Raw genomic sequence first — 26,918 nt, forward strand, 5'->3', positions numbered from 1 at the left:
AGCTCGATCTTCCTGGGTGCCTGCCATTTCCTTGCTCAGAGCTCTTCTGCAGTTCCTTGATACCTCATGATAATGTAACTTACACTTTCAGGGTCCTGGGAGGTAGGAAGTGTAGCAAGGGATGCTGCTCAGGGCTTTGTGAACCTTGCCACCCAGGATCAATATCCCCCCCCCCCCATTTTAGAGATGAGGAAACTGAAGGTGAAGTAATTCCCCCAAAGTACCTCAGGTCTGGGGTTTAGGGCTCTAAACCTAAGCCTCCTTACTCCTTCCCACTACTGCTTGTCTCTAGCTTCAGAAGCAAGTCTGCTGTTGAAGTTTGATTCTGGAGAAGCACGCCAGCATCCAGTTTCCCTTCCATACACTCTATGTTCCAGTTAAACTGGTTTCCTCCAGACCCCCTGACCACTTGGGATTCTTGATTACTTCTGTATTTTCATTGGAATTCCCTTTACTGAGTTGCTTTTGATAGCAGCCTATCTATCATTCAAGAAGCAACTTAAATGCCATTTCTGGTCCCTTTCTGGCTGCAAAAAGGAACAGGAGATCAGCAGGCACAGATGGGGGCGGGGAGACATATGTGACATAGGGGATGGAGTAAAGGGAACAACTCGGATCCTGTTTTGGCTGCAGTAGAGAATTCAGCAAGGGCAGTATTGTCAGTTAAGAAGCCCTTAGGAAATGTTTAGCTACTAAAGAAACTAGTCAGCATGGACCCCTACCTTGTGCTGGGGCTATAAGGAAGGGCAGAGGCCAGTCCCTGTTTTCAAAGGGCTCCCAGTCTTTTTTTTTTCTTTTACAAGGCAGTGTGGTTAAGTGACTTGCCCAAAGTCACACAGCTAGGCAATTATGTGTCTGAGACCGCATTTGAACTCAGATCCTCCTGACTCCAGGTGCTCTATCTACCTAGCTGCCCCTCAAAGGACTCCCAGTCTAATGGGAAAGACAACATACAAACAACTCTGTATAGACAGAATAAATGGGAAAGAACAGAGCTGAAGTCTGGAAATGGGAGGGGAGAAAGAAGGGTTTCCTGCAGAAGGCAGGGTTTTAGCTGAGACTTGAAGACAGCTAGGGAAACCCTAGCCGTAGGGATGAGGAAAGTCAGTACAAAGACCCAGAGGCTGAAGATGAGAGATCTTATGCAAGTGAAACTGTAAGAAAATCCGAAAAACCTTGATTACCTGATTTCCTAACCTGAGCTCTCTGCTAAATTCTGGGCATAACTATGCAAGCCAAAAGAAAATTAGGCCATGCCCTCCAGGAGCAAGACTCTGGGGTCCTTCTCATAAAGGTTCCAGGCAGGAGACTTAATGCCATCTTCCAGGGTCTAGAGAGCACCAGGACTAGTGATTTTTGTTATAACTGTATTTCCATAGAATTGGTTTCCTTTGTGATTCTACTTGAAACATTTCAAAACATGATCCCAAGAAGGACCCAATGTCCAAGGACTCCAGGATGGAAGTGAAGGGTGAAGACCCTTCATTGACTAGTCTGCTAGAAAAATTTTTGGACTTGATGGTCACAGAACATTGATTTAAACTGGGACTTATGAACCAGGTCTTACCAGTTGTGCCCTTGGTCACCTCAGTAGGGTTATGCTTTAACAGTGGGCAACATAACAGAGTTACCCTCCCTAACATTGATCTTGGGAATTAGGGATAGGCTGAATGTCTTAAATTCCTTATAGAGTTATACCCAGACTCCATCTGGAAAATAACTTTCCTTCTGTGTTGTATATGCCCACTGCCCCCTGCTGGGCATCCTTCTCTAGCTATGGAAATTCAGAAGTCATTTTAGCTGGAACAATTCAGCTGGGTGCCTTTTCTTATCCCTTAATCCAGTTCTGGTTCACTCTTTATATGGGGTATGGAGCAGCACATTATGAAGGGCTTTGAATGTCAGAACAGGCCATTTTATATTTGCTCCTGGAGGCCATAGGGAGCCACTGAGTTTATTGAGTAGGGGAGTGATATGATCAGACCTTCACTATGGGAAGATCATTTTGGTGATTGACTGGAGCCAGACAGATTACCTTGCCCCCAGTGGTTATTGCAATGGTCCAGGTGTGAAGTGATGATGAAGTGGCAGTATCAGAGGAGAGAAGGGGTATATTCAAGAGATGCTTTAAAGGTGAAATGGACAGCAAAGGACTGTATGGTAAAAGAGAGTAAGGACTCCAGGATGACTTCTGGGAGAAGGATGGGTGACCCTCTACAATCATAGGGAAAGGTAGGAGAGGAGTGTTAGAAGAGGAAAAGCTGGAGCGAAACTATGGGCACTGCCACTTCACCACTTCTTGCCTGCGCATCTTCTACCTATTCTTCCCACCCTCTTTCTTCTCACAGTTGAATATAAACCCTTTTCTGTAGTGCTGGGTCGATCTGTCACTGGCTTTCAGCTCTTGGTGATGGGGTTTTTCCCAATGAAGCCTCTAGAATATATTCTGGTCCATTCTTCTTACTGATAATTCCTTCTGGTAGTCATTCAACACACATTTTTCAAGTGCCAACTATTTGCTAGGCACTAGGGATATGAATACCAAATTGAAGACTGTCCCTGTCCTCAAGGGACATTTTGCTATAGCCATCTTTTTTTCCAAAAGCAGGTGTGTGTTTCTATGTGTTAGTGGTGTCCGTGCCTTCCACAGAAGCAGTTCGGAATTGAAATACCTACCAGTATCTACAAAATCCCGACTCTTCTCCTGAATACTCTTGTGGTCTTGGCTGTGCTATTTCGCCTCTCTGAGCCCCAGTTTCTTTCTCTCTCAAGTGAGGGCCTGACTAGCTTCCCAATATCAAACTTCAGACCCTACAGCTCTTGGTGGTGGTGGTGAGGCTCCTTGCTTCTTGCAGGCCCAAATGGCTGGGTACTTCTCGTCTAACATCTCAGAAGCCTGGGTTGTATGACAGGCCATTCTCTATATTCTCTGCCTTCTTTGTACTGTCTGGATTTCTCCTGGCTTTTCCCCCAGGATTTTCTCATTGAAAGTAGAGCCTGGAGTCTTTACAAACATTTATCCACTTGCTTGTTTTGCTTCTGCCCCTCTCCTTTGTTCTTCTTCTGCTCCTAGGTCCAGTCATGTTGCCAGGCCAGAGGAGAACAAGTCCTCCCCCCTGCCTTCTGGTCTGCAGTTGCTGCCCATTCCCATTTTGTCTCCCATTCTCTGTCCTGAGGATCTCTCTTCTTCTGGTGTCCTGGGATGCCACTGGCCTGAAAAAGCTTGTCCTTCAGGGCCTTGGGGCTCCTGACTTCACCTCATCTTCCTAGTATCAGAGAATTCTCCCAAAACTCTTAAAAAAAAGCTTTGTTGATGCCTTTAGTTTTTTATGCTATAATGATTTCCCAATATTCCTCCTCTCCACCTCCATGAAACAAAGAAAAACAGTTAGGCTCAAACCTCCTGCAGAAAGGACTGCATCCCCACAGCATCTTTACAGTGGCCCATGCCTTGGTCTCTGCTTTCTCTTTCAAAAAGTAGGAAATTATTCAATCATCTGTTCTCTGGGGCCCAGATTGGGCAGGACAATTTATCTCAGTTCATTTAATCTGTCTGAGGAGTGGGCTACCCTCCTCCATCCAGGCCTGATTCCCTTCTAAGGAAACCTCCTCCTTCCTGACTAGTTGCAAAGGGAAGGGAACTGCCCCTGAGGGGAGAGGTCAGGATTTTTCTGCAGGATTTCTTTCTGTTTTTTCAGTACCTATGCCAGCTCTTTGGGCATATACTCTGAATGAGGCCAGGTGGTGGGTACAAGTTTACCCAGAGGGAAGCCAAGAAAAGTTCATTTCTTCCAGGAGTCTTCTTTCTCTTGGGAGATGTTGCATATAGAGAACCAAGTAAAGACCAAGTTCTTTGAGAGAATGAGACTGAGAATGCTAACCGAGTGGGAGGAGAGAGACTTCCAGAGAGGTCAACAGTTGTCATCTCTCCTTCAAGGGAATTTATTACATAATGTGATTTTTCCCACACCCTTGGGACCCAGCAGGATCAAGGGAGGCAGAAACTAGGTGGCCCTAGGAACTGACAGGGGGAGCAGTGACATGATCAGATCTGCACACATGTACAAGTAAGATGGCAGATGGCAGATCTCAGGAGGGAATGAGCCTGGGGGCTAGGGAAGGCATCTTGCAGAAAGTGGGATTTTAGCTGAGACTTGAAAGAAGTCAGGAGAAATTGAGCCAAAGAGGGAGAGCATTCCAGGGTGGAGGGCTCAGTGGATGAAAATACAGACTATCTCCTGAGGTAGAGTATCTTGGTGGGAGACTAGCAGGAAGGCCTGTGTCACTGAATCATAAACTATATAGAAGAGAGTAAGGTGCAAGAAAAAGAAAGGTAGGAATGGGCCAGAGGGTTTTATCTTTGATCCTGGGAGTAACAGGGAGCCTCAGGAGTTTACTGAATTGGGGGCAGGTGGGTGTTGACATGGAGTCATGACCTTTGCTTTGGGAAGATCAATTTAGTAGCTGAATGGAGACTTGGACTAGAAGGGAGAAAGACATGAGGTAAAGGAACTAACCATCAGGCTTTATTGTGGTACCATCCAGTAGCCATCTTTAGAAGAGATGTTAACATTGGTTGGGATGACTATTCTGGATGGGACTTGCATCTCTTGCTGTGCTGTGCCCTCTCCTGCCTGATCTCCATCTTTTTGAGGAAAGATGTAAGAGGAAACAGGTGCCTTCCATCTGACCTTGGGTGAGGTCTTCTATCTCTGCTTCCTCTAAGAAAATAAGTGTAAAAAAAGAAAAGAAATGCCTTTCTTTAATGATTTAGCAACTTCACATCTGGTCAAACATTCCAGGGGTTCGAAATTCCTGTAGGTCATCATCCATTTCTTATTCTAATCCTCCTCACACTTCCCAGGTCCCCCAAACCAAATGTTACCTAAATCTTCCCTTGTGTCTTCAGGCATGCCTGCTTCATAGGCAACAAACTTGACTTCATCTGAAATCTTTTGCTCTCCCATTCGTTCCATCTTCTAGCACCCACTGAGATTTGGCTCTCCACTGAGAGCCTCCTTACACAGCCTCCTTGGCAGCCCTTTCCAGTATTGGCTGTGCTCATTTCCTTTAGCTTACTGGCTAACTTGAAGTGTTTGGAATGCTCTTTGCTACCCATTGCCACTTCCAAGATTTCCCCCTACCACCAACACTCCTCCTTTGAGGTGCATACAATAGACACCTTCTACTAGTCAAAATAGTCTTGTGACTATTGTCTATAGACCTTTAGTACACTCCTCCTTACTTTCTCAATGAGTTTGATGCCTGGCTCTCAATCTTTTTCTACTCTTCTCTTCCTGCCCTCATCTTGGGGAGCTTCAACACACACACACACACACACACACACACACACACACACACACGTGCATATGTTGTTGATTTTATATCTTAGATTTTCTCAGCTTCTAATTAAGGTTTATAAGTTGGAATTTTAGCTTTAGTCATCCTCAAGGTCTGTGTCTCTCCAGCTATAAATCTGAGGGTGGATCTGTGTGAATTAGCCTGGTCCTCCTCTAATTGCCTCTATAAGGTTATGTCAACAGTTAGAAAAGGGCCATCCTGAGGAAGTAGGAAACTGGTCTTTTCATCTCTAGAAGAGACCCAAATAAATTCCTATACTTAGGTCTATAATATATCTGATAACATAAAATCTTGAGTCAGAAAAGGAGACAGTAGTCCTGCTGCTAATTGGATCTTTGTCAGTCCTGACAAAGATCAGATCATGTGAATGGGGAAGACAATCATAAAGTAATCAGTGACACCTTTATGCACTCATGTGTAGCCTGATTGGTTGGCTGCCAAAAGTTGTGATTCTTTATGTGAGTTCCTTGAATACTCTTCTATCCTTAGACTCTAGGTAGATATCTTTAACTGCTACCTATAGGTTTCTAGGGAAATCTGAGAGAATCAGGGCCAAGTATTACCTAAAATTATTTTTGGTTTATTTTAAACCTAAAAATTGAGGTTTACAATGTACATACATATACACATATATGTCTGTACACACACACACACACACTATCAAATAGCCTGCCCTCTCAGCTTCTCAACTCACTCATTTCCCATCACCTATTCTTCCATCCTTCGTCAGACACACACAAAGATGATTATATCCTTGATCTTTCCATCATCCACAAATGTACCAGCTCCATGTTCAGGAACTCTGAAATGCCCTCACATGATCACAAGCTATTAGATTTCTACCTCTTCCTCTGCCTGCCTTCCAAATCCTACTTTTCTTCCACACTGTGAGTTGTAGTCCCTGGACCTTAAGTTCTCTCCTAGACCTGCATCCCTGCACTAGCCACACTCTCTTCCTTTCCCCATATTTGACTGCTTGATGAACCAGTTCAATTCTACACTTCTTTACTTGAGTCCCTGGCACCCTTATCATATTGCCAATTGTGCCTTGCCAAGCCTCAGCCTTGGATCACTCCCACCACCCACGCTGTCCTTGTTCCTACTGCTGCTGAACAAAGATGGAGAAAAACACACAATTGTTCTGACTAGGTCCACCTCAAATTTGTATACAGGACCTCAAATGTGCCCTCCCTGTTGCTAGGCAATCCTTTTATGTCTCCCTTATCAACTCACTATTCCTTTCTCTACAATGGTTCTTCAAAACCTTCTCAACTCTCCTCAGACATCCATAGATTCCCCTCCCCCCAGCTGATATTTATTTATTTATTTGTTTGTTTTACTGAAAAAAAATTGAGGCTTTGTGCCGAACTCCCTCTTCTTCACTCCTCTTCATCACCTCACTCTGATGCTCCTCCTCTCACAATTCCTTCTTTCACCCTAGTCTCCCATGAAGAGATAGCTCTCATTTTCTCCTTTGGAGCCATCTGAGTCCAGTGATCAGATATGGATTAGGATGACTGGAGATGCAATGGGAGACATTGGCTTTTTTTAAGCTAAGGTCTTTAGCAGCTCTCAGATTATTCAATGGTTAAAGTTAAGTAAGAAAGAAATGAGTCAAAGGATGACCTCTTTAACCTATCCTACCATTTCCCCAGAATCCTCTCTTGATTGCTCCTTCTTAGTCTCTTTTGTTGGATCTTCATCCAGGTCATGCTCACTAACCATGATATCCATCTTCTGGATCCTTTTATTTATTACTCCACTTGGTGATTTCCTCAGCTCCTATGGATTTAATTTTTTTTGCAAGGCAAATGGGGTTAAGTGGCTTGCCCAAGGCCACACAGCTATTATTAAGTGTCTGAGGTCACATTTGAACCCAGGTACTCCTGACTCCAGGGCCGGTGCTGTATCCACTGCGCCACCTAGCCTCCCCTTTATTTTTTATTTTTTTTTTTAAGAAAGATTTTATTTGAGTTTCACAATTATTCCCCATTCTTGCTTCCGTCCCCCACGCCCCACAGAAGGCAGTCTGTTAGTCTTTACATTATTTCCATGGTATACATTGATCTCAGTTGCATGTGATGAGAGAGAACTCGTATCTTTAAGGAAGAAACATAAAGTATAAGAGATAGCAAAATTACGTAATAAGATAACTTTTTTTTTCTAAATTAAAAGTAATAGTCTTTCAAACTCCACAGTTCTTTCTCAGGATACATTGCAGATACCCCAAAATTGGGCCTGATTGTTGCACTGATGGAATGAGCAAGTCCATCAAGGTTGATCATCAACCCCATGTTGCTGTTAGGGTGTACAGTGTTTTTCTGCTTCTGCTCATCTTGCTCAGCATCAGTTCATGCAAATCTTTCCAGGCTTCCCTGAATTTCCATCGCTCCTGGTTTCTTTTTTTTAAATTTTTATTAAAGATATTATTTGAGTTTTACAGTTTTCCCCCAATCTTGCTTCCCTCCCCCCACCCCCACCCCACAGATAGCACTCCGTCAGTCTTTGCTTTGTTTCCATGTTGTACCTTGATCCAAATTGGGTGTGATGAGAGAGAAATCATATCCTTAAAGAGAACAGAATTCTCAGAGGTAACCAGATCAAACCATAAGACATCTGGGTTTTTTTTTTCAGAATTAAAGGGAATAGTCCTTGTACTTTGTTCAAACTCCACAGGTCCTTATCTGGATACAGATGGTACTCTCCTTTGCAGACAGCCAAAAATTGTTCCCAATTGTTGCGCTGATGGATGAGCAAGTCCTTCAAGGTTGAACATCACTCCCATGTTGCTGTTAGGGTGTACAGTGGTTTTTCTGGTTCTGCTCATCTCACTCAGCATCAGTTCATGCAGATCCCTCCAGGCTTCCCTGAAATCCTGTCCCTCTTGGTTTCTAATAGAACAATAGTGTTCCATGACATACATAGACCAGTTTGTTAAACCATTCCCCAATTGGAGGACATTCACTTAATTTCTAATTCTTTGTTATCACAAACAGGGCTGCTATGAATATTTTTGTAAGAGTGATATTTTTACCCTTTTTCATCATCTCTTCAGGGTATAGACCTAGTAGTGGTATTGCTGCATCAAAAGGTATGTACATTTTTGTTGCCCTTTGGGCGTAGTTCCAAATTTCTCTCCAGAAAGGTTGGATGAGTTCACAGCTCCAACAATGTATTAGTGTCCCAGATTTCCAACATTGATCATTTTCCTTTCTTTTTTTCCCTTTTTATATTTTATTTATTTTGAGTTTTACAATTTTCCCCTATCTTACTCCCTCCCCTCACCCCCCACAGAAGGCAATTTGTCAGTCTTTACATTGTTTCCATAGTATACATTGATCCAAATTGAATGTGATGGGAGAGAAATCATATCCTTAAGGAAGAAACATAAAGTTTAAGAGATAGTGAGATCAGACAGTAAGTTATCAATTTTTTTCCTAAATCAAAAGTGCTTAGTCTTTGTTCAAACTCCACAGTTCTTTTTCTGGATGCAGATGGCATTCTTCATTGCAGATACCCCAAAATTGTGCCTGATTGTTGCACTGATGGAATGAACAAGTCCATTAAGATTGATCATCACCCCCATGTTGCTGTTAGGGTATACAGTGTTCTTCTGGTTCTGCTCATCTCACTCAGCATCAGTTCATGCAAATCCCTCCAGGCTTCCCTGAATTCCCATCCCTCCTGGTTTCTAATAGAATTATAGTGTTCCATGACATACATATACCACAGTTTACTAAACCATTCCTCAATTGAAGGACATTTATACTTGATTTCCAATTCTTTGCCACCACAGACAGGGCTGCTATGAATATTTTTGTACAAGTGATGCTTTTACCCACCAACAGTGTAATAGTGTTCCAGATTTCCCACAACCCTTTCAACAATGATCATTGTCAGGCGGCTAGGTGGTGCAGTGGATAAAGCCCTGGAGTCAGGAGTACCTGGGTTCAAATCCGGTCTCAGACACTTAATAATTACCTAGTCATTGTGGCCTTGGGCAAGCCACTTAAACCCATTGCCTTGCAAAAAAAAAAGCTAAAAAAAATAATCATAACAACAATGATCATTGTCCTTTCTGGTCATATTGGCCAGTCTGAGAGCTGTGAATTAGTACCTCAGAGACGCTTTAATTTGCATTTTTCTAATAAGTAGTGATTTAGAGCAATTTTTCATATGACTATGGATCACTTTGATTTCCTATCTGTAAATTGCCTTTGCATATCCTTTGACCATTTGTCAATTGGGGAATGGCTTATTTTGAAAATTTGACCCAGTTCTCTGTATATTTTAGAAATAAGTCCTTTGTCAGAAATACTAGTTGTAAAAATTGTTTCCCAATTTACTACATTTCTTTTGATCTTGGTTACAGTGGTTTTGTCTGTGCAAAAGCTTTCTAATTTAATGCAATCAAAATTATCTAGTTTGTATTTAATGATGTTCTCCATCTCTTCCTTGGTCATAAATTGCTTTCCTTTCTATAGATCTGACAGGTAAATTACTCCTTGATCTTCTAGTTTGCTCATAATATTGTTTTTTATGTCTAAATCTGTATTCATTTGGATCTTATCTTATCCATTTTGGATCTTATCCAATTTTCCCAACAGTTTTTATGGGAGAGAGTTTTTATCCCAATCGCTGAATTCTTTGGGTTTATCAAACAGCAGAATACTATAATCAATTCATGCTATTGCACCTAGTCTACTCCAGTGATCCACCACTCTATTTCTTTTTTTAATTAATTTTTATTGAAGATATTATTTGAGTTTTACAATTTTCCTCCCAGTCTTACTTCCCTTCCCCCACCCCCCACCCCCACGGAAAGCAATCTGTCAGTCATTACTTTGTTTCCATGTTGTACCTTGATCCAAATTGGGTGTGATGAGAGAGAAATCATATCCTTAAAGAAGAGAAGTCTAAGAGGTAACAAGATCAGACAATAAGATATCTGTTTTTTTCTAAATTAAAGGGAATAGTCCTTGAACTTTTTTCAAACTCCACAGCTCCTTATCTGGATACAGATGGTACTCTCCTTTACAGAAAGCCCAAAATTGTTCCCGATTGTTGCACTGATGGAATGAGAGAGTCCTTCAACGTTGAACATCACTCCCATGTTGCTGTTAGGGTGTACAGTGTTTTTCTGCTTCTGTTCATCTCACTCAGCATCAGTTCATGCAAATCCCTCCAGGCTTCCCTGAAATCCTGTCCCTCCTGGTTTCTAATAGAACAACAGTGTTCCGTGACATACATAGACCACAGTTTGCTAAGCCATTCCCCAATTGAAGGACATTTACTTGATTTCCAATTCTTTGCCACCACAAACAGGGCTTCTATAAATATTTTTGTACAAGTAATGTTTTTACCCTTTTTCATCATCTCTTCATGATATAGACCCAGTAGTGGTATTGCTAGGTCAAAGGGTATACACATTTTTGTTGCCCTTTGGACATAGTTCCAAATAGCTCTCCAGAAGGGTTGGATGAGTTCACAGCTCCACCAACAGTGTAATAGTGTCCCAGATTTCCCACAACCCTTCCAACAATGATCATTATCCTTTCTGGTCATATTGGCCAATCTGAGACGCATGAGGTGGTACCTCAGAGAAGCTTTAATTTGCATTTCTCTAATAATTAATGATTTAGAGCATTTTTTCATATGGCTATGAATTGCTTTGATCTCCTTATCTGTAAACTGCCTTTGCATATCCTTTGACCATTTGTCAATCGGAGAATGGCTTTTTGTTTTAAAAATATGACTCAGTTCTCTGTATATTTTAGAAATGAGTCCTTTGTCAGAATCATTAGTTGTAAAGATTGTTTCCCAATTTACTACTTTTCTTTTGATCTTGGTTACAGTGATTTTATCTGTGCAAAAGCTTTTTAATTTAATGTAATCGAAATCATCCTACTCTCCCTTAGTCATAAACTGCTCCCCTTTCCATAGGTCTGACAGGTAGACCAGTCCTTGATCTTCTAATTTGCTTATAGTATTGTTTTTTATGTCTAAGTCCTGTAACCATTGGATCTTATCTTGGTAAAGGGTGTTAGGTGTTGGTCTAATCTAAGTTTCTTCCATACTAACTTCCAATTATCCCAGCAGTCTTTATCAAAGAGGGAGTTTTTATCCCAATGGCTGGACTCTTTGGGTTTATCAAACAGCAGATTACTATAATCATCTCCTGCTTTTTCACCTAGTCTATTCCACTGGTCCACCATTCTGTTTCTTAGCCAAATACCGGGAAAGATCAGAAGACTTTAGAACTGTGCCTGTCTTCTCTATTTCTTAGCCAATACCAGACAGTTTTGATGACTGATGCTTTATAATATAATTTTAGATCTGGTAAGGTTAAGCCACCTTCTTTTGCACTTTTTTTCATTGAATCCCTGGAAATTCTTGACTTTTCATTTCTCTATATAAATTTATTTACAACTCTTTCCAACTCATTAATGTAGTTTTTTGGAATTTTGATTGGTAGGGCACTAAACAGGTAGTTTAGTTTTGGTAGAATTGTCATTTTTATTATATTAGCTCAGCCTATCCATGAGCAGTTGATGTTTGCCCAGTTATTTAAATCTGATTTTATTTGTGTGAGAAGAGTTTTATAATTGTTTTCAAAGAATTTCTGAGTCTGCCTTGGCAGATAGACTCCCAGGTATTTTATATTGTCTGAGGTTACTTTGAATGGGATTTCTCTTTCTAGCTCTTTCTGCTGTATCTTGCTAATCATATATATAAATGTTGAGGATTTATGAGGCTTTATTTTTTATCTGGTGACTTTGCTAAAGCTGCTAATTATTTCTAGTAGTTTTTTGGATGATTATTTTAGGATTCTCTAGGATAGCATCATGTCATCTGCAAAGAGTGAGAGTTTTGTCTCCTTCCCAATTTTAATTCCTTCAATTTCTTTTTCTTTTATTATTGCTGCAGCTAACATTTCTAATACGATATTGAATAGTAGTGGTGATAATGGGCATCCTTGTTTCACCCCTGATCTTATTGGGAATGCCTCTAGCTTATCCCCATTGTATATAATGCTTGTTGACGGTTTCAGAGAGATACTGGTTATTATTCTAAGGAACAAACCATTTATTCCTATGTTTTGAGTAGGAATGGGTGCTGTATTTTGTCAAAAGCTTTTTCGGTATCTGTTGATATAATCATATGATTTCTGATAGGTTTGTTGTTGATATAATTGAGTATACTAACAGTTTTCCTAATATTGAACCAACCCTGCATTCCTGGGATGAATCCTACTTGGTCATAATGTATTATCCTGTGATAACTTGTATTATTCAAGTGATAACTTGTTTTAATCGTTTGGCTAAGGTTTTATTTAAGATAGAAAAAGTGTTATTAACCTGGAAAAGAGAACAACCGAAAAGTGGCCTTCGAGTACAAAACAGGTTGTCACAGTAGTTGCCTGGAGAAGGGAGAACCAGCAGCATGGATGGAGGCAAATTTAGGCTTGACTTCAGCAAGAACTGTCTACTAATGAGCTGGCCAAGAGTGATGCAGGCTGGCTGCCCCCTGAAGGCCTGGATGGCCATTTGTCATGTGTATTCCAGTGAGGGATTCCTTTGGGATAGGTGTTGGAGTACCTACCCCATGGAAACTGAATAGGTCTATAATTTTCTTTCTCTGTTTTAACTTCCTGTTTTAGGTATCAGCACCATATTGGTGTTATCCTATGGATTTAATTTCCATCTCTTTGCTACCGATTCTCAAATGTACATAACTTTCCTTGACCTCTGTACTGGTCTCTTGGGTTTTTATGCCTTTCAGATCATCTTAAACTGGATGTCCAGTAGACATCTTGTATTCAATATGTTTAAAACTGAACTCATTATCTTATTTCCTAAACCCTGCCCCTCCCAAGCTTTCCTATTATAATACTATATCTTTCTAGTCCTCTAGGCTCACAAACTAGCTAGTTTGTCATAAACCAGGACCAAAGAGAGGAAGAATTGATACCAGGATACCCTGAAAGTTTCTCTTAAGATCTTTAGAATAGATTGAGCAGCATGGGAGACACTGGCACAGTACTGCCTAGCATGGCATGCCTTCATCAGAGAGGGTGCTGTGCTCTGTGAGCAAGGCATAATGGAAGCAACTCAAAGGAAACATGAGATTCAAAAGTTTAGAGTAAGTACCCCAGGTGTTTCCATGGACTATCTATACCTTATCCGTAGTAGAGCATTCTGAGCTTGTATTGGTCTGATCAGTCACAGTTGAACACACTAACTCATCTCTAACAAAGTGATGTCATTCTGGTCTTCTTCAAGAATGAAGGACAAAAACTAATCACCCACCCATGTGTGTGTCAGACATTGTACTTAGCACCAAGAATACAAAAAGAGACAAAAGCTACTTTCTGCCTCAAGTTGAAACTTAACAGCCTGATGAATTTTTGGGAAAAGATAATGAGTTCAGATTTGAACTTTGAGATGTCTATGGGAAATCCTCTTTCACATAGCCAATAAGCAGTTGGAGATATCAGACTGCAGGTAGCTTAGGACAGAGTTAATTGATAAGAATTATCTGCAGAGACATAAAAATTAAACTCATGAGCTCTGATGAGATCAAGTAAGATAGTATAGAGGGAGAAGAGAGGATGACCCAGGACAATGTATTTGGGGAAATTTCAAAAGATATTCCTTATAACAACTCTGTGAGGTATCTCATGGAAGTATTGCTATCTATATTGAGCTAGAGCTGATATTTTTTACTTTATTCCTCTGAACTATCTTCTGAGGTAGCTACTGCTGATATTTGTATGTTCATTTTTATAGATTAGGAAGTCAAGGCTCAGATTTGTGACTATTCCAGGGTCACATAGCTAATAAGTATTATTAGAAGTAGGACTTTCTTATCTCTAAAAGTCTAGTGCTCTTTCCATCTTGCCATATATGTAGATATCCTATTTCTTTTCTCCCCCGTCTCTAATGTTTTATTCATTTGTTGACTAGTCTTTGAGAACCTTCTATTTGTAGAATATTATGGGAAATGTAAGAGAAGCACAAGATAAAATCCTTGCTCTTGAGGAACCTGGAATGTTGTGTTGGATAGAGACAATTAAATGTCTAATTAACTACAAACACAACGATATGATTAAATATTGAATGATAAAGATGGCAAGGGATGCAGAAATTTAGAGAGGCTTCATAGAGGAGGTGGCACTTGGAATCATAAGGTCACATATTTAGACATTTGACAGAGAAGACTAGAATAAAAAAGACAACTTACAGAGCCCCCTTTTGAAATTCTCAGACTCTATCTAGCAACCTAAGATGAGCTACAAAGGATATGTGTAACTTGGGGAAGGTTGAGAAGACAGAAGAGAATGTTTCAGGTTGAGAACAGCATGAAAAAAGGCATGGAGGTGGGAACAATCAAAAGAATTTAGGGCACGATTCATGTTATGATGATAATGGGAGATAAGGGTGTTAAGGCAGGGCAGAGTTAGACTGTGGGGAGCCATGAATGCCAGGCTAAGAATTTCAGATTTGCTTCTGTAGGTAATGGAAAGCTATTGAATGCTGTTGTTTTTTTTTTCTTTCATGTAAATGATAAAGTAGATGAACCATGGTAGATCTATTGGAGAGAATGAGAAACAAAGTGAGCCACTGGGAGGCAGTCAGAGGACCAAGGTATGAGGTGATGGCTAGAGTGAGGACAGTACCCATAGGATTTAAATAACCACCAATAAAACAATCAAATAAACATGTAAGCAAGGGCCCAGGTCACTAATAGCCAAGCAAATAAAATGCTTTTGTTTTATGCCCCTTCGGAAAATACATATTCCAAATAAAAACCTCTCTGAAATTCTGTCACTTTTGGTCTTGTTTTGGAAGGGATGAATTTGAGAGGGATTGTAATGGAAAATTCTTTCACTGGGATTTAGTGACAAGATAGGAGTAGTCAAGGATGACATGTTGATGATGATGATGTTTGTCCTTCATTCTTGAAGAAGACCATAACATCAGGGAGGTGATGCCACAACAAGCACGTGCATTGCCAATCTCATTATCAATGTATACCTTCTTGGAAAGGTACCTTTCACTACCAAGATAAGCGAACTTGTCCACAATATTCAAAACTTCTCCATTTGCTGTAATGGATGGTTCCCCATATGGATAGTGTGGTGCTGGCTGATGGAGCCACCTGGGTTTTCTTGGTGTTCATTGTTAGACCAAAACGAACACAAGCAGCAGAGGATTGATTCATACCTTGCTGCATCTCAGCTTCAGAGACTACATTGAGAGCACAATCACTGGTCATACAGAGGATCATGCAACAATACTCCCTCCACTTTGGTCTTGGCTTTGTAGCCTTTCAAGTTGTTACCCAGAATTTTCTTAGGCTAAAATGAAATATCACAAATTTAGTTTTATCCATGAAGTTTTATTCTTTAGGATCTTATCGAACTCTTGAGTAGATGGTATCATTAAAGATACCAAGCAAGAGCTTAATGAGGAAACAGTATTTGTAGAAATCTCACAAAGGATCATCAGATTTGGCAGCCAACCATCAGGCTACACTTCAGTGCATTAAAGGTGTTATTGATTACTTTCTGATTCTCTAACCCATCCATAACACTTGTTCTATATCAGGACTGACAGATCTGATATAGACATATAAGGCATTGGCATTTCTCCCTTTCCAAAATGTATAAGAATTTATTCAGTCTCTTATAGAGATAAGCAGACCAGTTTTCTGCCTTGTAGGATGGTCTTTACTCTGATTCTTTACACAACTGTGAAAGCCCAAACTTGAAGATGCAATTTAGAGGGGGACTAAGTTGTTTTACACAGACAGAGCCCGTCTTCAGATGTATAACTGAAGAGATCCAGACCTTGTGGAGGGCACAGGCTTGCAAACCTCAAATTCGAGGTTGATAAAATTAATTTTTGATCAGAAACATAGAATTAAGGAATATAAGACCAAGTTGAAGAATTTACCATCAGTGTGGTAGCTGACTTTGATGTTGGTTCATCCTCAGTGAAGGAGTTTGACACCTGGATTGAAAACTATGTATAATATATAATATAGCACTATATAATACAATAAATATTTCATGAATGAACGAATCTGGATTTTGTTTCTCCATCTGTGAGAATGGATAAGCAGTTGGAGATGGGAAGTTGGTACTCAGGGAGGAGGGTAGAACTGGAGCTCTGGGAGTCATTGGCATTGAGTTGATAGTTGAAGCTGTATGAATGAATGAGATCTTGGAGGATGACTATGTGGAGAGGAAGGCATGGCTCTTGCCCATGACTAAGGACCAGAGAGGTAGAAGTAGAAGAAGGAAAGATTTAAAGAGAAGAGCTAGATTAGAGCTTCCAGATGCTGAGATGATTTCAGGAAGAAAGAATTGGTTAATAAAATATACTCTTGAAATTACTTTGTATTCTATGGTTTATTTACTTTTTGTATTTACTCATGCATTTGTTATATTCTCACAGTGGAATGCCCTGCTCTGGAGGGCCTGGTCTGAACTGTTTTTGTCTTTGTCTTCTCAGTGCCTAAGATCGGGGATAGTGCTCTGAACATAACTGTTGGTTGAATTGGAGAGAACCAGAACACTCAGGACTGGTTAGAAGTCCTTGGTGACATTGGGGAATATCATTTTATATTATTTTTTTTTTGCAAGGCAATGGGGTTAAGTGGCTTGCCCAAGGCCACACAGCTAGGCAATTAATAAGTGTCTGAGGTCAGATTTGAACTCAGGTACTCCTGACTTCAGGGCCGGTGCTCTATCCACTGCGCCACCTAGCCGCCCCAGAATATCAGTTTAATATCAAAATATAGGCCAGATTCTAGATAATACAGGGTTATGGGATTTAATAGAGTGGTGGAGACAGGTAGGCAGTGTGTGTAAATTATTTTTTAAGAAGTTTGACAATGAGGGAGAGAAGTAGTGTTATTGGTAGGATGGCTCAGGAAATTCTGGGTTTTTTCCCAAGATGGGAAGACCTAGACTTGTATTTTTGAAGACCAGACAGTGAACTCAAGAGTACATGTTTCAGCCCGATTTTGGAGAAGGTAATGGTGTAAGCACTGGCATCATCGCTCTATTTTGTTTCTTGAAGATGCTTTTAGTTCCATTTACACTGACTTCCTACTTGGGACATGTATTGGACTTGAGTAGTCTATGGTTAGAGAGGCCATGGCCAGTTAGCTATGCTCAGATAAAAATTCTGTTTTGTAGACACAGACTGTATCCTATCTCAGGCTATCTCAGAAATGTGTGTTGTCAGTCACAGGAAAAATCAGATAAGAAATTGTGGACGACGTTATTTATTGTTGTTTGGGAGTTCAGTCACCCCTGACTTGGTGAGCCCATGGACCACAGCACACCAGGCTCTTCTATCCTTCACTATCTCCTGAAGTCTGTCCAAGCTCATGTTCATTGTTTCCATGTCACATCCCTTGCCATCCCCTCTTTCTTTTGACTTTCTTGTTTCCCAATATCAGGATCTTTTCCCACGAGTCCCATCTTTTCATAATTTGTCCACAGTATTTAAGCTTTATCTTCAGTATTTTTGACTTTAAGCATTGACTAATTTGATCTTGCTGTTTAAGGACTGTCAGCTTTCCTTACAGTCCAGCTCTTTTGTCAGCAAGGCGATGCCTCTGCTTTTTAGTATGCTGTTCATATTTGCCATAGCTTTCCTTCTAAGGAGCAAGTGTCATTTAATTTCACAACTGCAGTCACCGTCTGCAGTGATTTTTTTTGAGCCCAAGCAATCTGACACTACTTTCGTTTCTTTTCCATCTATTTGCCTTTAAGTAATGGGATCAGTTGCCATGATGTTGCCTTCAGTTTTTTTGATGTTAGGTCACCTTTTACATTCTCTTTTCACCCTCATCAAGAGATTTTAAAGATTCTTCTTCACTTTCTGCTATCAGAGTGATATCATCTGCATATCTGAGATTGTTGATATTTCTCTCAGCCACTTTAATTCCAGCTTTTGATTTGTTCCACCTAGTATTTTGCACGATATATTCTGCCTATAAGTTAAATAAGGTGACACTTTATAACCTTGTCATACTCCTCTACCAGTCTTTCTTTTGCATGGCAATAAGATTAAGAGATTTGCCCAAGGTCACACAGCCAGGTGTCTGAGTCTGGATTTGAACTTGGGTCCTCCTGACTTCAGGGCCCGTGTTCTATCCACTGTGCCATCTAGCTGCCCCTCTTCTACCAATTTTAGACCAACCAGTTATTCCCTGTTTGAGTCTAATTTTTGCTTTTCGATACACATACAAGTTCCTCAGGAGACAAGTAAGATGATCTGGTCCTCTAATCTTTTTGAGGACTTTCCACATTTCATTGTGATTCACATACTCAGAAGCTAATTTAATGTAGTCAATGAAGCAGAAGTAGATTTTTTCCCCCAGAACTTCTTGCTTTCTCCCTTCATCCAGCAATTTGGTCTGTAGTTCTTTTGTCTCTTCAAAAACCAACCTGCACTTCTGGTAATTTTTGGTCTACTTATTACTAAAGCTTTGCTTGCAGAATCTTAAGTATAACCTTACTGAAATATGCAGTTTTTTGGTAATTTGAACATTCTTTAAACATTGCCTTTCTTTAGGATTGGGATGTAAACTGATCTTTTTCCAATCCAGTAGCCACTGTTGAGTTTCCCAAATTAGTGGACACATTGAGTGCGGTGCTTTAATAGCCTCATCTTTTAGGATTTCACATAGCTCATTGGAATGCCATCACCTCCTTTTATTGTTAGTGATGCTTTCAAACTTCAGACTTTATTCTCCAGCATATGTCTGGTTCTAGATCAGTAACTATAACTTATCATCCACGATGTTAAGATCTTTTCTTGCATGACTCTATGTATTCTTTTTTTTAAATTTACTGTTTTAGATTTTATTTATTTTGAGTTTTACAATTCCCCTCCATTCTTGCTTCCCTTCCCCACCCCCACAGAAGGCAATTTGCCAGTCTTTACATTGTTTCCATGGTATACACTGATCTAAGTTGAATATGATGAGAGAGAAATCATATCCTTAAGGAAGAAACATAAAGTTTAAGAGATAACAGAATTACATAATAAGATAACAGGTTTTTTCCTAAAGTGAAGGTAATAGTCTTTGGTCTTCAAACTCCACAGTTCTTTCTTTGGATACAGATAGTATTCTCCATCGAAGATAGCCCCAAATTGTCCCTGATTGTTGCACTGATGGAAGGAGCTGGTCCATCAAGGTGGATCATCACCCCCATGTTGCTGTTAGGGTGTGCAGTGTTTTTCTGGTTCTGCTCATGTCGCTCAGCATCAGTTCATGCAAATCCCTCCAGGCTTCCCTGGATTCCCATCCATCCTGGTTTCTGATAGAACAATAGTGTTCCATGACATACATCTACCACAGTTTGCTAAGCCATTCCCCAATTGAAGGACATTCACTTAATTTTCAATTCTTTGCCACCACAAACAGGGCTGCTATGAATATTTTTGTACAAGTGATGTTTTTACCCTTTTTCCTGATCTCTTCAGGGTATAGACCCAGTAGAAGTATTGCTGGATCAAAAGGTATGCACATTTTTGCTGTCCTTTGGGCATAATTCCAAATTGCTCTCTAGAAAGGTTGGATAAGTTCACAGCTCCTTTGTGTATTCTTGTCACCTCTTTTTAATCTTTTCTACTTCTGTTTTAATCTACTTTTTGCCATTTTTTTCTTTTATCATGCCTATCTTTTCATGTAACATTCCCTTGATATTTCTAACTTATCGAAGAAGTCTTTCCCATTCTATTGTTTTCTTCTATTTGCATTACTCAATAAAGAATACCTTATCTTTCCTTTCTCTTCTCTGGAATTCTGAATTTGTCTGGGTGTATCTTTTTCTTTCTCTGTTCCTTTTCTCTTTCCTTCTTTCCTCAGCCATTTTGCTTTCTTACCCTTCTTTTTCTTTTTTCTTTTCGTCTTTTGGAAAATAAGTTTTTATTGTTTTAGTTGCAGATATATTTAAAAATACATTGTGGTGTTGAATATAGCTGGTGGCAATGTGCTTTTGGATAACAGAAAAATGGAAGGGATGAGCAGGATTGCCTTCTACCACATAAAGACAAAGGAATGCAAGGTTTAGATTTTTATCCTGGCTTCTATCCCAAAACAAATTTGCTTACTGAAATGAACCCTGAAAGAAATAACAAACAAAAATCACAGTGGAACCATTTATGCAACAAATTAAAACCAGTGAAGTGAAGGTATATCTCACTGTGGTGCTATAGTAAAAGCCACTGAATACAGTTTTCTTTTTGTTGAAGAACAATTCAGAAAAGTAAAAAAAATCATCCTCAACATGGGGAGGTCCTGGGAAGCTCCAGAATCACCACCCAGGTAGTGAGGAACCTGTCTCACTGTTGAGAACATGTATTTATCCTGGTTTATTAGTTGAATGCAAATATTGGTATAGATGACCCCCATTCAGATTCTGGGTTTGACACTTACTGTGTGACTTTAGCTAAGTTATTTAATCTCCCTAGGTCTCAGTTTCCTCAATTGAGGTTGAACTAGAAGGCCTCTGAGGTCCTTTTCAGTTCTAGAGCTATAATCTTAATATTAAAATATTTAAAACTCCAGCTTCTCCTAAACCTCTTAAATCTCTTATTTCTAGAGACATCCTCATCTCTACTAAAAACAAAAACAAACAAAAAACAACCCAGAGAAAATTATCTTGAAATTTCTTGTGCTCTGATTTCAGACTCACTTATCCAAGAGAAAGTTGGAATGAGAGAAGGAACTAAATGTCATTGTTTGGTGACCATAAAGAAAAGCGAAAGTAACACAAAAATAAAATCCTATTTAGGTAAACTACACAAAAACAAAAAATAAATTCAGTGAAATTTTCCCTTTTACCCCCAAGTTGATTTTCATGAACATAAACCAAAGTTCCATTTGGTAATAGCTAAGAAGGGAGTTTAGCCTCTTCTCTAATCCTTCCTCCACACTGTAGGCCATGTCACCCTTCTTTTTCTTTGGAATGTTTTTTTATTGCTACCTCCTGTATAATATTTCAAACCTCTGTCCATAGTCTTCAGACTCTTTGTTTACCAGATCTAAGCCCTTAAATCTATTTATCACTACTACTTCATATTCATAAGGGGTGTTGTTTTGTTCATACCTATACAGTCTGATGGTTTTCCTACTTCCTTCAATTTTAATCTGAATTTTGCAATAAGAAGCCACAGTTAGACCAGTGATGTTGAACTGTCTGCTTTGGATTTGAACTATATTATTCTGTCATTTTTGAGATTATACCCCAATACTGCTTTTCTTTTCCTTTTATTGACTATGCTACTTCATTTCTTTTTTCTTTCTTTTTAGTTTTTTTTTTTTGCAAGGCAGTAGGGTTAAGTGGCTTGCCCAAGGTCACATGGCTAGGTCATTATTAAGTGTCTGAGGCCAGATTTGAGCTCAGGTCCTCCTGACTCCAAGGCCAGTGCTCTATCCACTGCACCACCTAGCTGCCCCTACTTCATTTCTTTTAAGGAATTCTTGCTCTTAATAGTAGATGTAGCGATTGATCACCTGAATTAAATTCACCCTCCATTTAACTTCATTGACACCGGAGAGGCTGATCTCCTATTCAACCACATCCTGCTTTCCTTGGTTCATAGCTCTTATATTCAAGGTTCCTGTGCAATATTGATCTTTGCAACACTGGACTTTTTTCCTCTTCACCAGATACATTTTCCACAGAGCTTTCTTTTGGCTTTTTTTTTTTTTCTTTTTTAATAAATATTTTATTTGTTTTTCTAACTGCATGCAATGGTATTTTTTACCAATCATTTTTTTGCAAGGTTTTGAGTTGTACATTTTTCTCCCTCCCTTGCTCCTCCCTGACAGAAAGCAATGTAATATAGGCTCTACGTTTATAACATTGCTAACATAGATCCAAATTGATTGTGTTGAAAGAGAAGAAACAAATTCAAACAGAAGAAAACATTAAAGAGAAAAAAATGACATAATATATGACAACTTCCAAAAATTGAAGATAATAAACTTTGGTCTTCATTCAAATTCTATAGTTCCTTCTCTGCATATGGATGGTATTTTCCATCACAAGTCTTTTAAAATTATCTTTGGTTATTGTTCTGCTAAAATAAACAAGTCCATCAAGGTTGATCATCACCCCGTGTTGATTTTAGTGTGTACAATGTCCTTTTAATTTTGCTCACTTCAGCATCAGTTCATGCAAGTCTTTTCCAGGTTTTTCTGACGTTCTGTCCCTCGTGATTTCTTCTAGAACAATAGTGTTCCATGTCATTCATATGCCATGATTTGTTCAGCCATTTCTCAATTGATAGGCAGCCCCTCAATTTCCAATTCTTTGTTACAAGGTATACATGTGGGATTTTTACCTTTTTTTGTGATCCTCTTCAGGATATCAATCTAGTAGTGGTATTGCTGAATCAAAGGCAAGGCAGTTTTATTGCCCTTTGAGTATAACTTCAAATTGCTCTCCAGAGAGGTTGGATCAGTTCACAACTCCACCAACAATGCATGTGTCTCAGTTTTTCCATATCCTCTCCAACACTGATCATCTTCCTTTCTAGTCATATTGACCAATCTGATAGGTGTGAGGTAATACCTCAGACATGTTTTAATTTGCATTTCTCTAATCCATAATGATTTAGAGCAATTTTTCATATGACTGTAGATGGTTTCCATAGCCCTTGATCATTCATCAATTGGGAAATTACTTGGGTTTATTGGTTTTTGTTTTTTTACAAATTTGACTCAGTTCTATATATTTTAGAAAAGAGTCCTTTGTCAGAAACACTAGTTGTAAAAATTGTTTCCCTGGGTGGCTAGATGGCACAGTGGATAGAGCCCTGGAGTCAGGAGTACCTGAGTTCAAATTCGGCCTCAGACACTTAATAATTACCTAGCTGTGTGGCCTTGGGCAAGCCACTTAACCCCATTGCCTTGCAAAAAGAAACCTAAAAAAATTGTTTCCCAACTTATTACATTCCTTTGTAATCTTGGTGGGAGTGATTTTGTTTGTGCAAAAAGTTTTAAATTTAATGTAATCATAATTATCCAGCTTGTTTTTTTATTCTATCTTTTTTTTTTTTGGTCATAAACTGCTCCCCTTTCCAAGGATCTGACAGGTAAATTATTCCTTGTTCTCCTAATTGTCAGCCCTCCATTCTTTCTGGAGTTACTTCTAGTTTTTCCTCTACTCTTCCCTAGTATTGTGTTGGATACATTCTGACCTGAGGGACTTATCTTTTCCTGTCATCTCTTTTTATCATTTTAGTACTGTCCATAGGGTTTTCTTGGCAAAGATCCTGGAGTTTGTTATATTCCCTCTTCCAGTGTATCAGTGGATTTTTATTAGAATTTTCTACTATAACCTATCTATTTTGGGTAACCCTGCATGACATAGCTCATAGTTCCGCAGTTTAACCCATGATTTCTTTTTTGATTGATTTATTAATTTATTTTTCCAATTATACGTTAAGATAGTTTTCCATTTATTTTTGTAAAGTTTTCTCCTTCCCACCCTTCCCTTCCCATATATATATATATGTATATATATATAGATATATATTTCCACATTGGGCATGCTGTGAAAGAAGATTAGCCCTTGATTTTTGCCATAAAATGCTTAATCCTTTATAGAAATATTTCTAATGTGTCTGGTTTTTTCCTTGGATTACTTAAAGTTGGAATGAATAAAATATTAGGAATATCTAAGAATACTCTGGATTTTATAATACAGACTTTACAACTTGGATTGTTTAGGAATCATCCTGTTAGTAAGCTTTTATTAATGTGGCAGAACAGAGCTAAGGTCTGAAAATACACACAGACAAAAGACAGTTCCTGCCCTCAAGGAACTTCCAATTTAATGGGGAGGCAACAAACAAATAGGAAACAACAAACTCTAAGCTCTAAGGCTAGAGGGAAGGTCCTGGAATAAAGAGAGGGGGTGGGGAAAGCTGCCTGTTGAAGGTAAGATTTGAATTGGACCTGAAAGGAGACAGACCAGTGTCATGAACTAAAATAGTGTCAGGGAATAACATGTAGTAGAAATCTGAGAAGGTAGGGGAGGACTGGGTTATAAAGGGCTTTGAAGGCTAAAGAGAGCATTTTGTATTTGATCCTGAAGTTTGAATGGGGGCAGGGCGGGGGGGGGGGGAGAGAGAGAGAGAGAAGTGACATGGATCTGAACTTTAGGAAAATCACTTTGGTGACTGAATGGAGACTGGAGTAAGACTCTCCCCCACCCACCCCCTAAGCTGTTACAGTAGTCCAGTTGTCAGTTGATGAGGGTCTGCACCAGGGTCAGGGCAGTTTCAGAGGAGAGAAGGAAGCGCCCTGCCATGATTCTGAAGAAAGTCACAACTAACAGAAATAGCCTTTGTGTTCTAAAGAAGTAATGTTATTCCTATTTTGTTTAAAATAGGAATTTTTACATCCATCTGGTTTATACATCAAGATCAAAATCCTTCTGAAACTTAAGGCATCTGATGAAGAACTGCAAGAAGGTATGCCAATGAAACACCCTCAGAGAGAGCAAGACACTATCAACCTCTTTTCTCTTAATTTATCAAGCAGGGAAACAGGCTGCTGGGGACTTAGGGGGAGGGGTGAGTGAGGTAGGGAGAAGGGATTGATCTAGGGTGGGGGAAGAGCAATTATTAGCTCAAAGGAAAGAAAAAAGTTGGAGAGGAGAGGGGTAGCTAGCAAATTCACCATGTGGTCAACTGATGAGGTAAGCTGATCTGACCATAAGCCTTATTGGTGTGTGGGCCTAGTAGTAGGTCAGTAGGGCTACCTAACCTATCCCAAATCCACTGTTGGCCTTCCCAAGTTATGCTCCCTTAGGAAGCTTACATAATTTCGGGATCTATTCACAGTGGCAAAGCCCCACTGGAGTTGTTCATTCAGTTTCCATTTGGTAAGCTGTTGCTCAGTGTAATGTGGAGGACATGGGCTCTGCCTTTGGTTTTCCAGAGGAAAAAAATGAAATCTTCATTAGCCTCCAAGTCCTGGGTGCTCTGAGAGCAGTTGAGGGGAAATTAGGATCTTTGTCTCAGTGGATCCATTTTCCTTTCAGAAGAATCTTTGATTAATAACTTTTTAAAAGTGATGTTTGCAAGCTATTATTTCCTTGGTAACAAATCTCTTCCAATTCTGCTGCTTTTTCTTTAGCCATCATGAAACTTCTGGAGTTCAAGGTGACTTCAGATTTTCTTTTGAAGACTACTAAATTGCTCGTGGATAATGGAAGGTATGGGCACATTGGTTTTTCTTTCTCTAAATGCCAATCAGATTAAGAGGTTATTTACCCATGTGAGAGAATACCACATTGCTTGCCATTGCCAATATAGTTTGGGTAGACTGGTGTGCCCTTTGCTTGTTAGGCCTCTGCTCAGTGGTCATTGGAAATTGCCCAATTAGAAGGGAAAGCTTGCTACCGGACTTGAAATGATTCAGTGAACATCAAAGATCCAAGTGTGAAAAGGGAGACATCTGAAATGTGGACTGCTCAACCAGAGCTCTGTGTCCTTGGGCCCATTCTTTGACAGTCTGGGGAGCCAGCTAACTGATGTGGGGGGTGCTGGGTAACAGAAAGGCCTTTCCAGCATGAACAGAGGTGACATGGCTGGTGACATGGCTGGAACTGGGTTTAAGACAAAAGGCCAGCTCCTTCAACAGAGGAGCTCAGCATCCTGGGAATTTCTGCTGTCCATGAGCTGGCCTCAGCAAGGTCTGAGTTTCCAGGGCATGTGGGCCACCTCTCTCTCTCTCTCCACTCCTTTAAAACTGTGCTAGGGTGTTCCTAAGAACTCAAAATAGGTGGGAAAATTGCACCAGCTGAGATGAGATGCACCTTCTCATAAAGAGGGCCTGAGGGAAGAGAAGGCTAAAGCATTTCTTAAGTACCTACTATGTATCAGGCATGATACATTTTACAGATTTTATCTCCTTTGAGCTTCTTAGCAACCCTTGGAGGCAGTGAGCTTGCTCATTTGATTCAGACTCCATTGAGGTTTTCTTGGCAGAGATTCTGGAGCAGCTTGCCATTTCTTTCTCCAGCTCATTTTACAGATGAAGAAACTGAAGCAAACAGGGTGAAGTGACTTGTTCAGGACCACCCACCCAGCTAGAGCTAGGAGGTGTCTGAGGTTGGATTTGAATTCAGGTCTTCTGACTGCAGGCCTTTCACTCTATCTCCTAGAGTGCTAACTAATGGCCTCTCTTACTAACATCAATTGTCTGTAGCCCAGGCAGGTCTGGGTCTGCAGTTCTGCCATCTTGGCTCTCCTACCTGGGGTTGGTGTGGCTTTGAGGAATTCCCTTCTCCTACTACATATTGTTTTCAGTGAATTCCTTGAATGGCAGTAGAGCTTGAGTTGCGGATATTATAGATTTGAGATGACCTCTGCAGGCCTTCAAAATAAACCTTTGGTTTTAGACTTTGTGATTGACTGGGCTGGGCTGGGCTGGCCCAAACCTTTTCTTTGCACAAGCTCTGGATCAAAGCTAGACTAAGTGTAGGCTAGAGAGGAGCCCTCCCCACAGAC

The 26,918-nt window shown here is 39.9% G+C and overlaps 1 protein-coding gene across 2 annotated transcripts in view; it reads left to right on the top strand.

Annotated features, from left to right (window-relative positions):
- TEX11 (testis expressed 11) overlaps positions 1-26,918 on the top strand; it is a 198,673-nt gene that overhangs the window by 103,615 nt on the left and 68,140 nt on the right. For both annotated transcript variants that reach the window (XM_074199437.1, XM_074199438.1), the window contains exons 11-12: positions 24,794-24,875; positions 25,543-25,621. In XM_074199437.1, coding sequence (XP_074055538.1) covers positions 24,794-24,875; positions 25,543-25,621 — 161 coding nt within the window. The remainder of the gene's footprint in view (positions 1-24,793; positions 24,876-25,542; positions 25,622-26,918) is intronic.

Source organism: Macrotis lagotis, chromosome X, assembly GCF_037893015.1.
Source record: "Macrotis lagotis isolate mMagLag1 chromosome X, bilby.v1.9.chrom.fasta, whole genome shotgun sequence".
In the NCBI taxonomy this organism is placed as follows: Eukaryota; Metazoa; Chordata; class Mammalia; order Peramelemorphia; family Peramelidae; genus Macrotis; species Macrotis lagotis.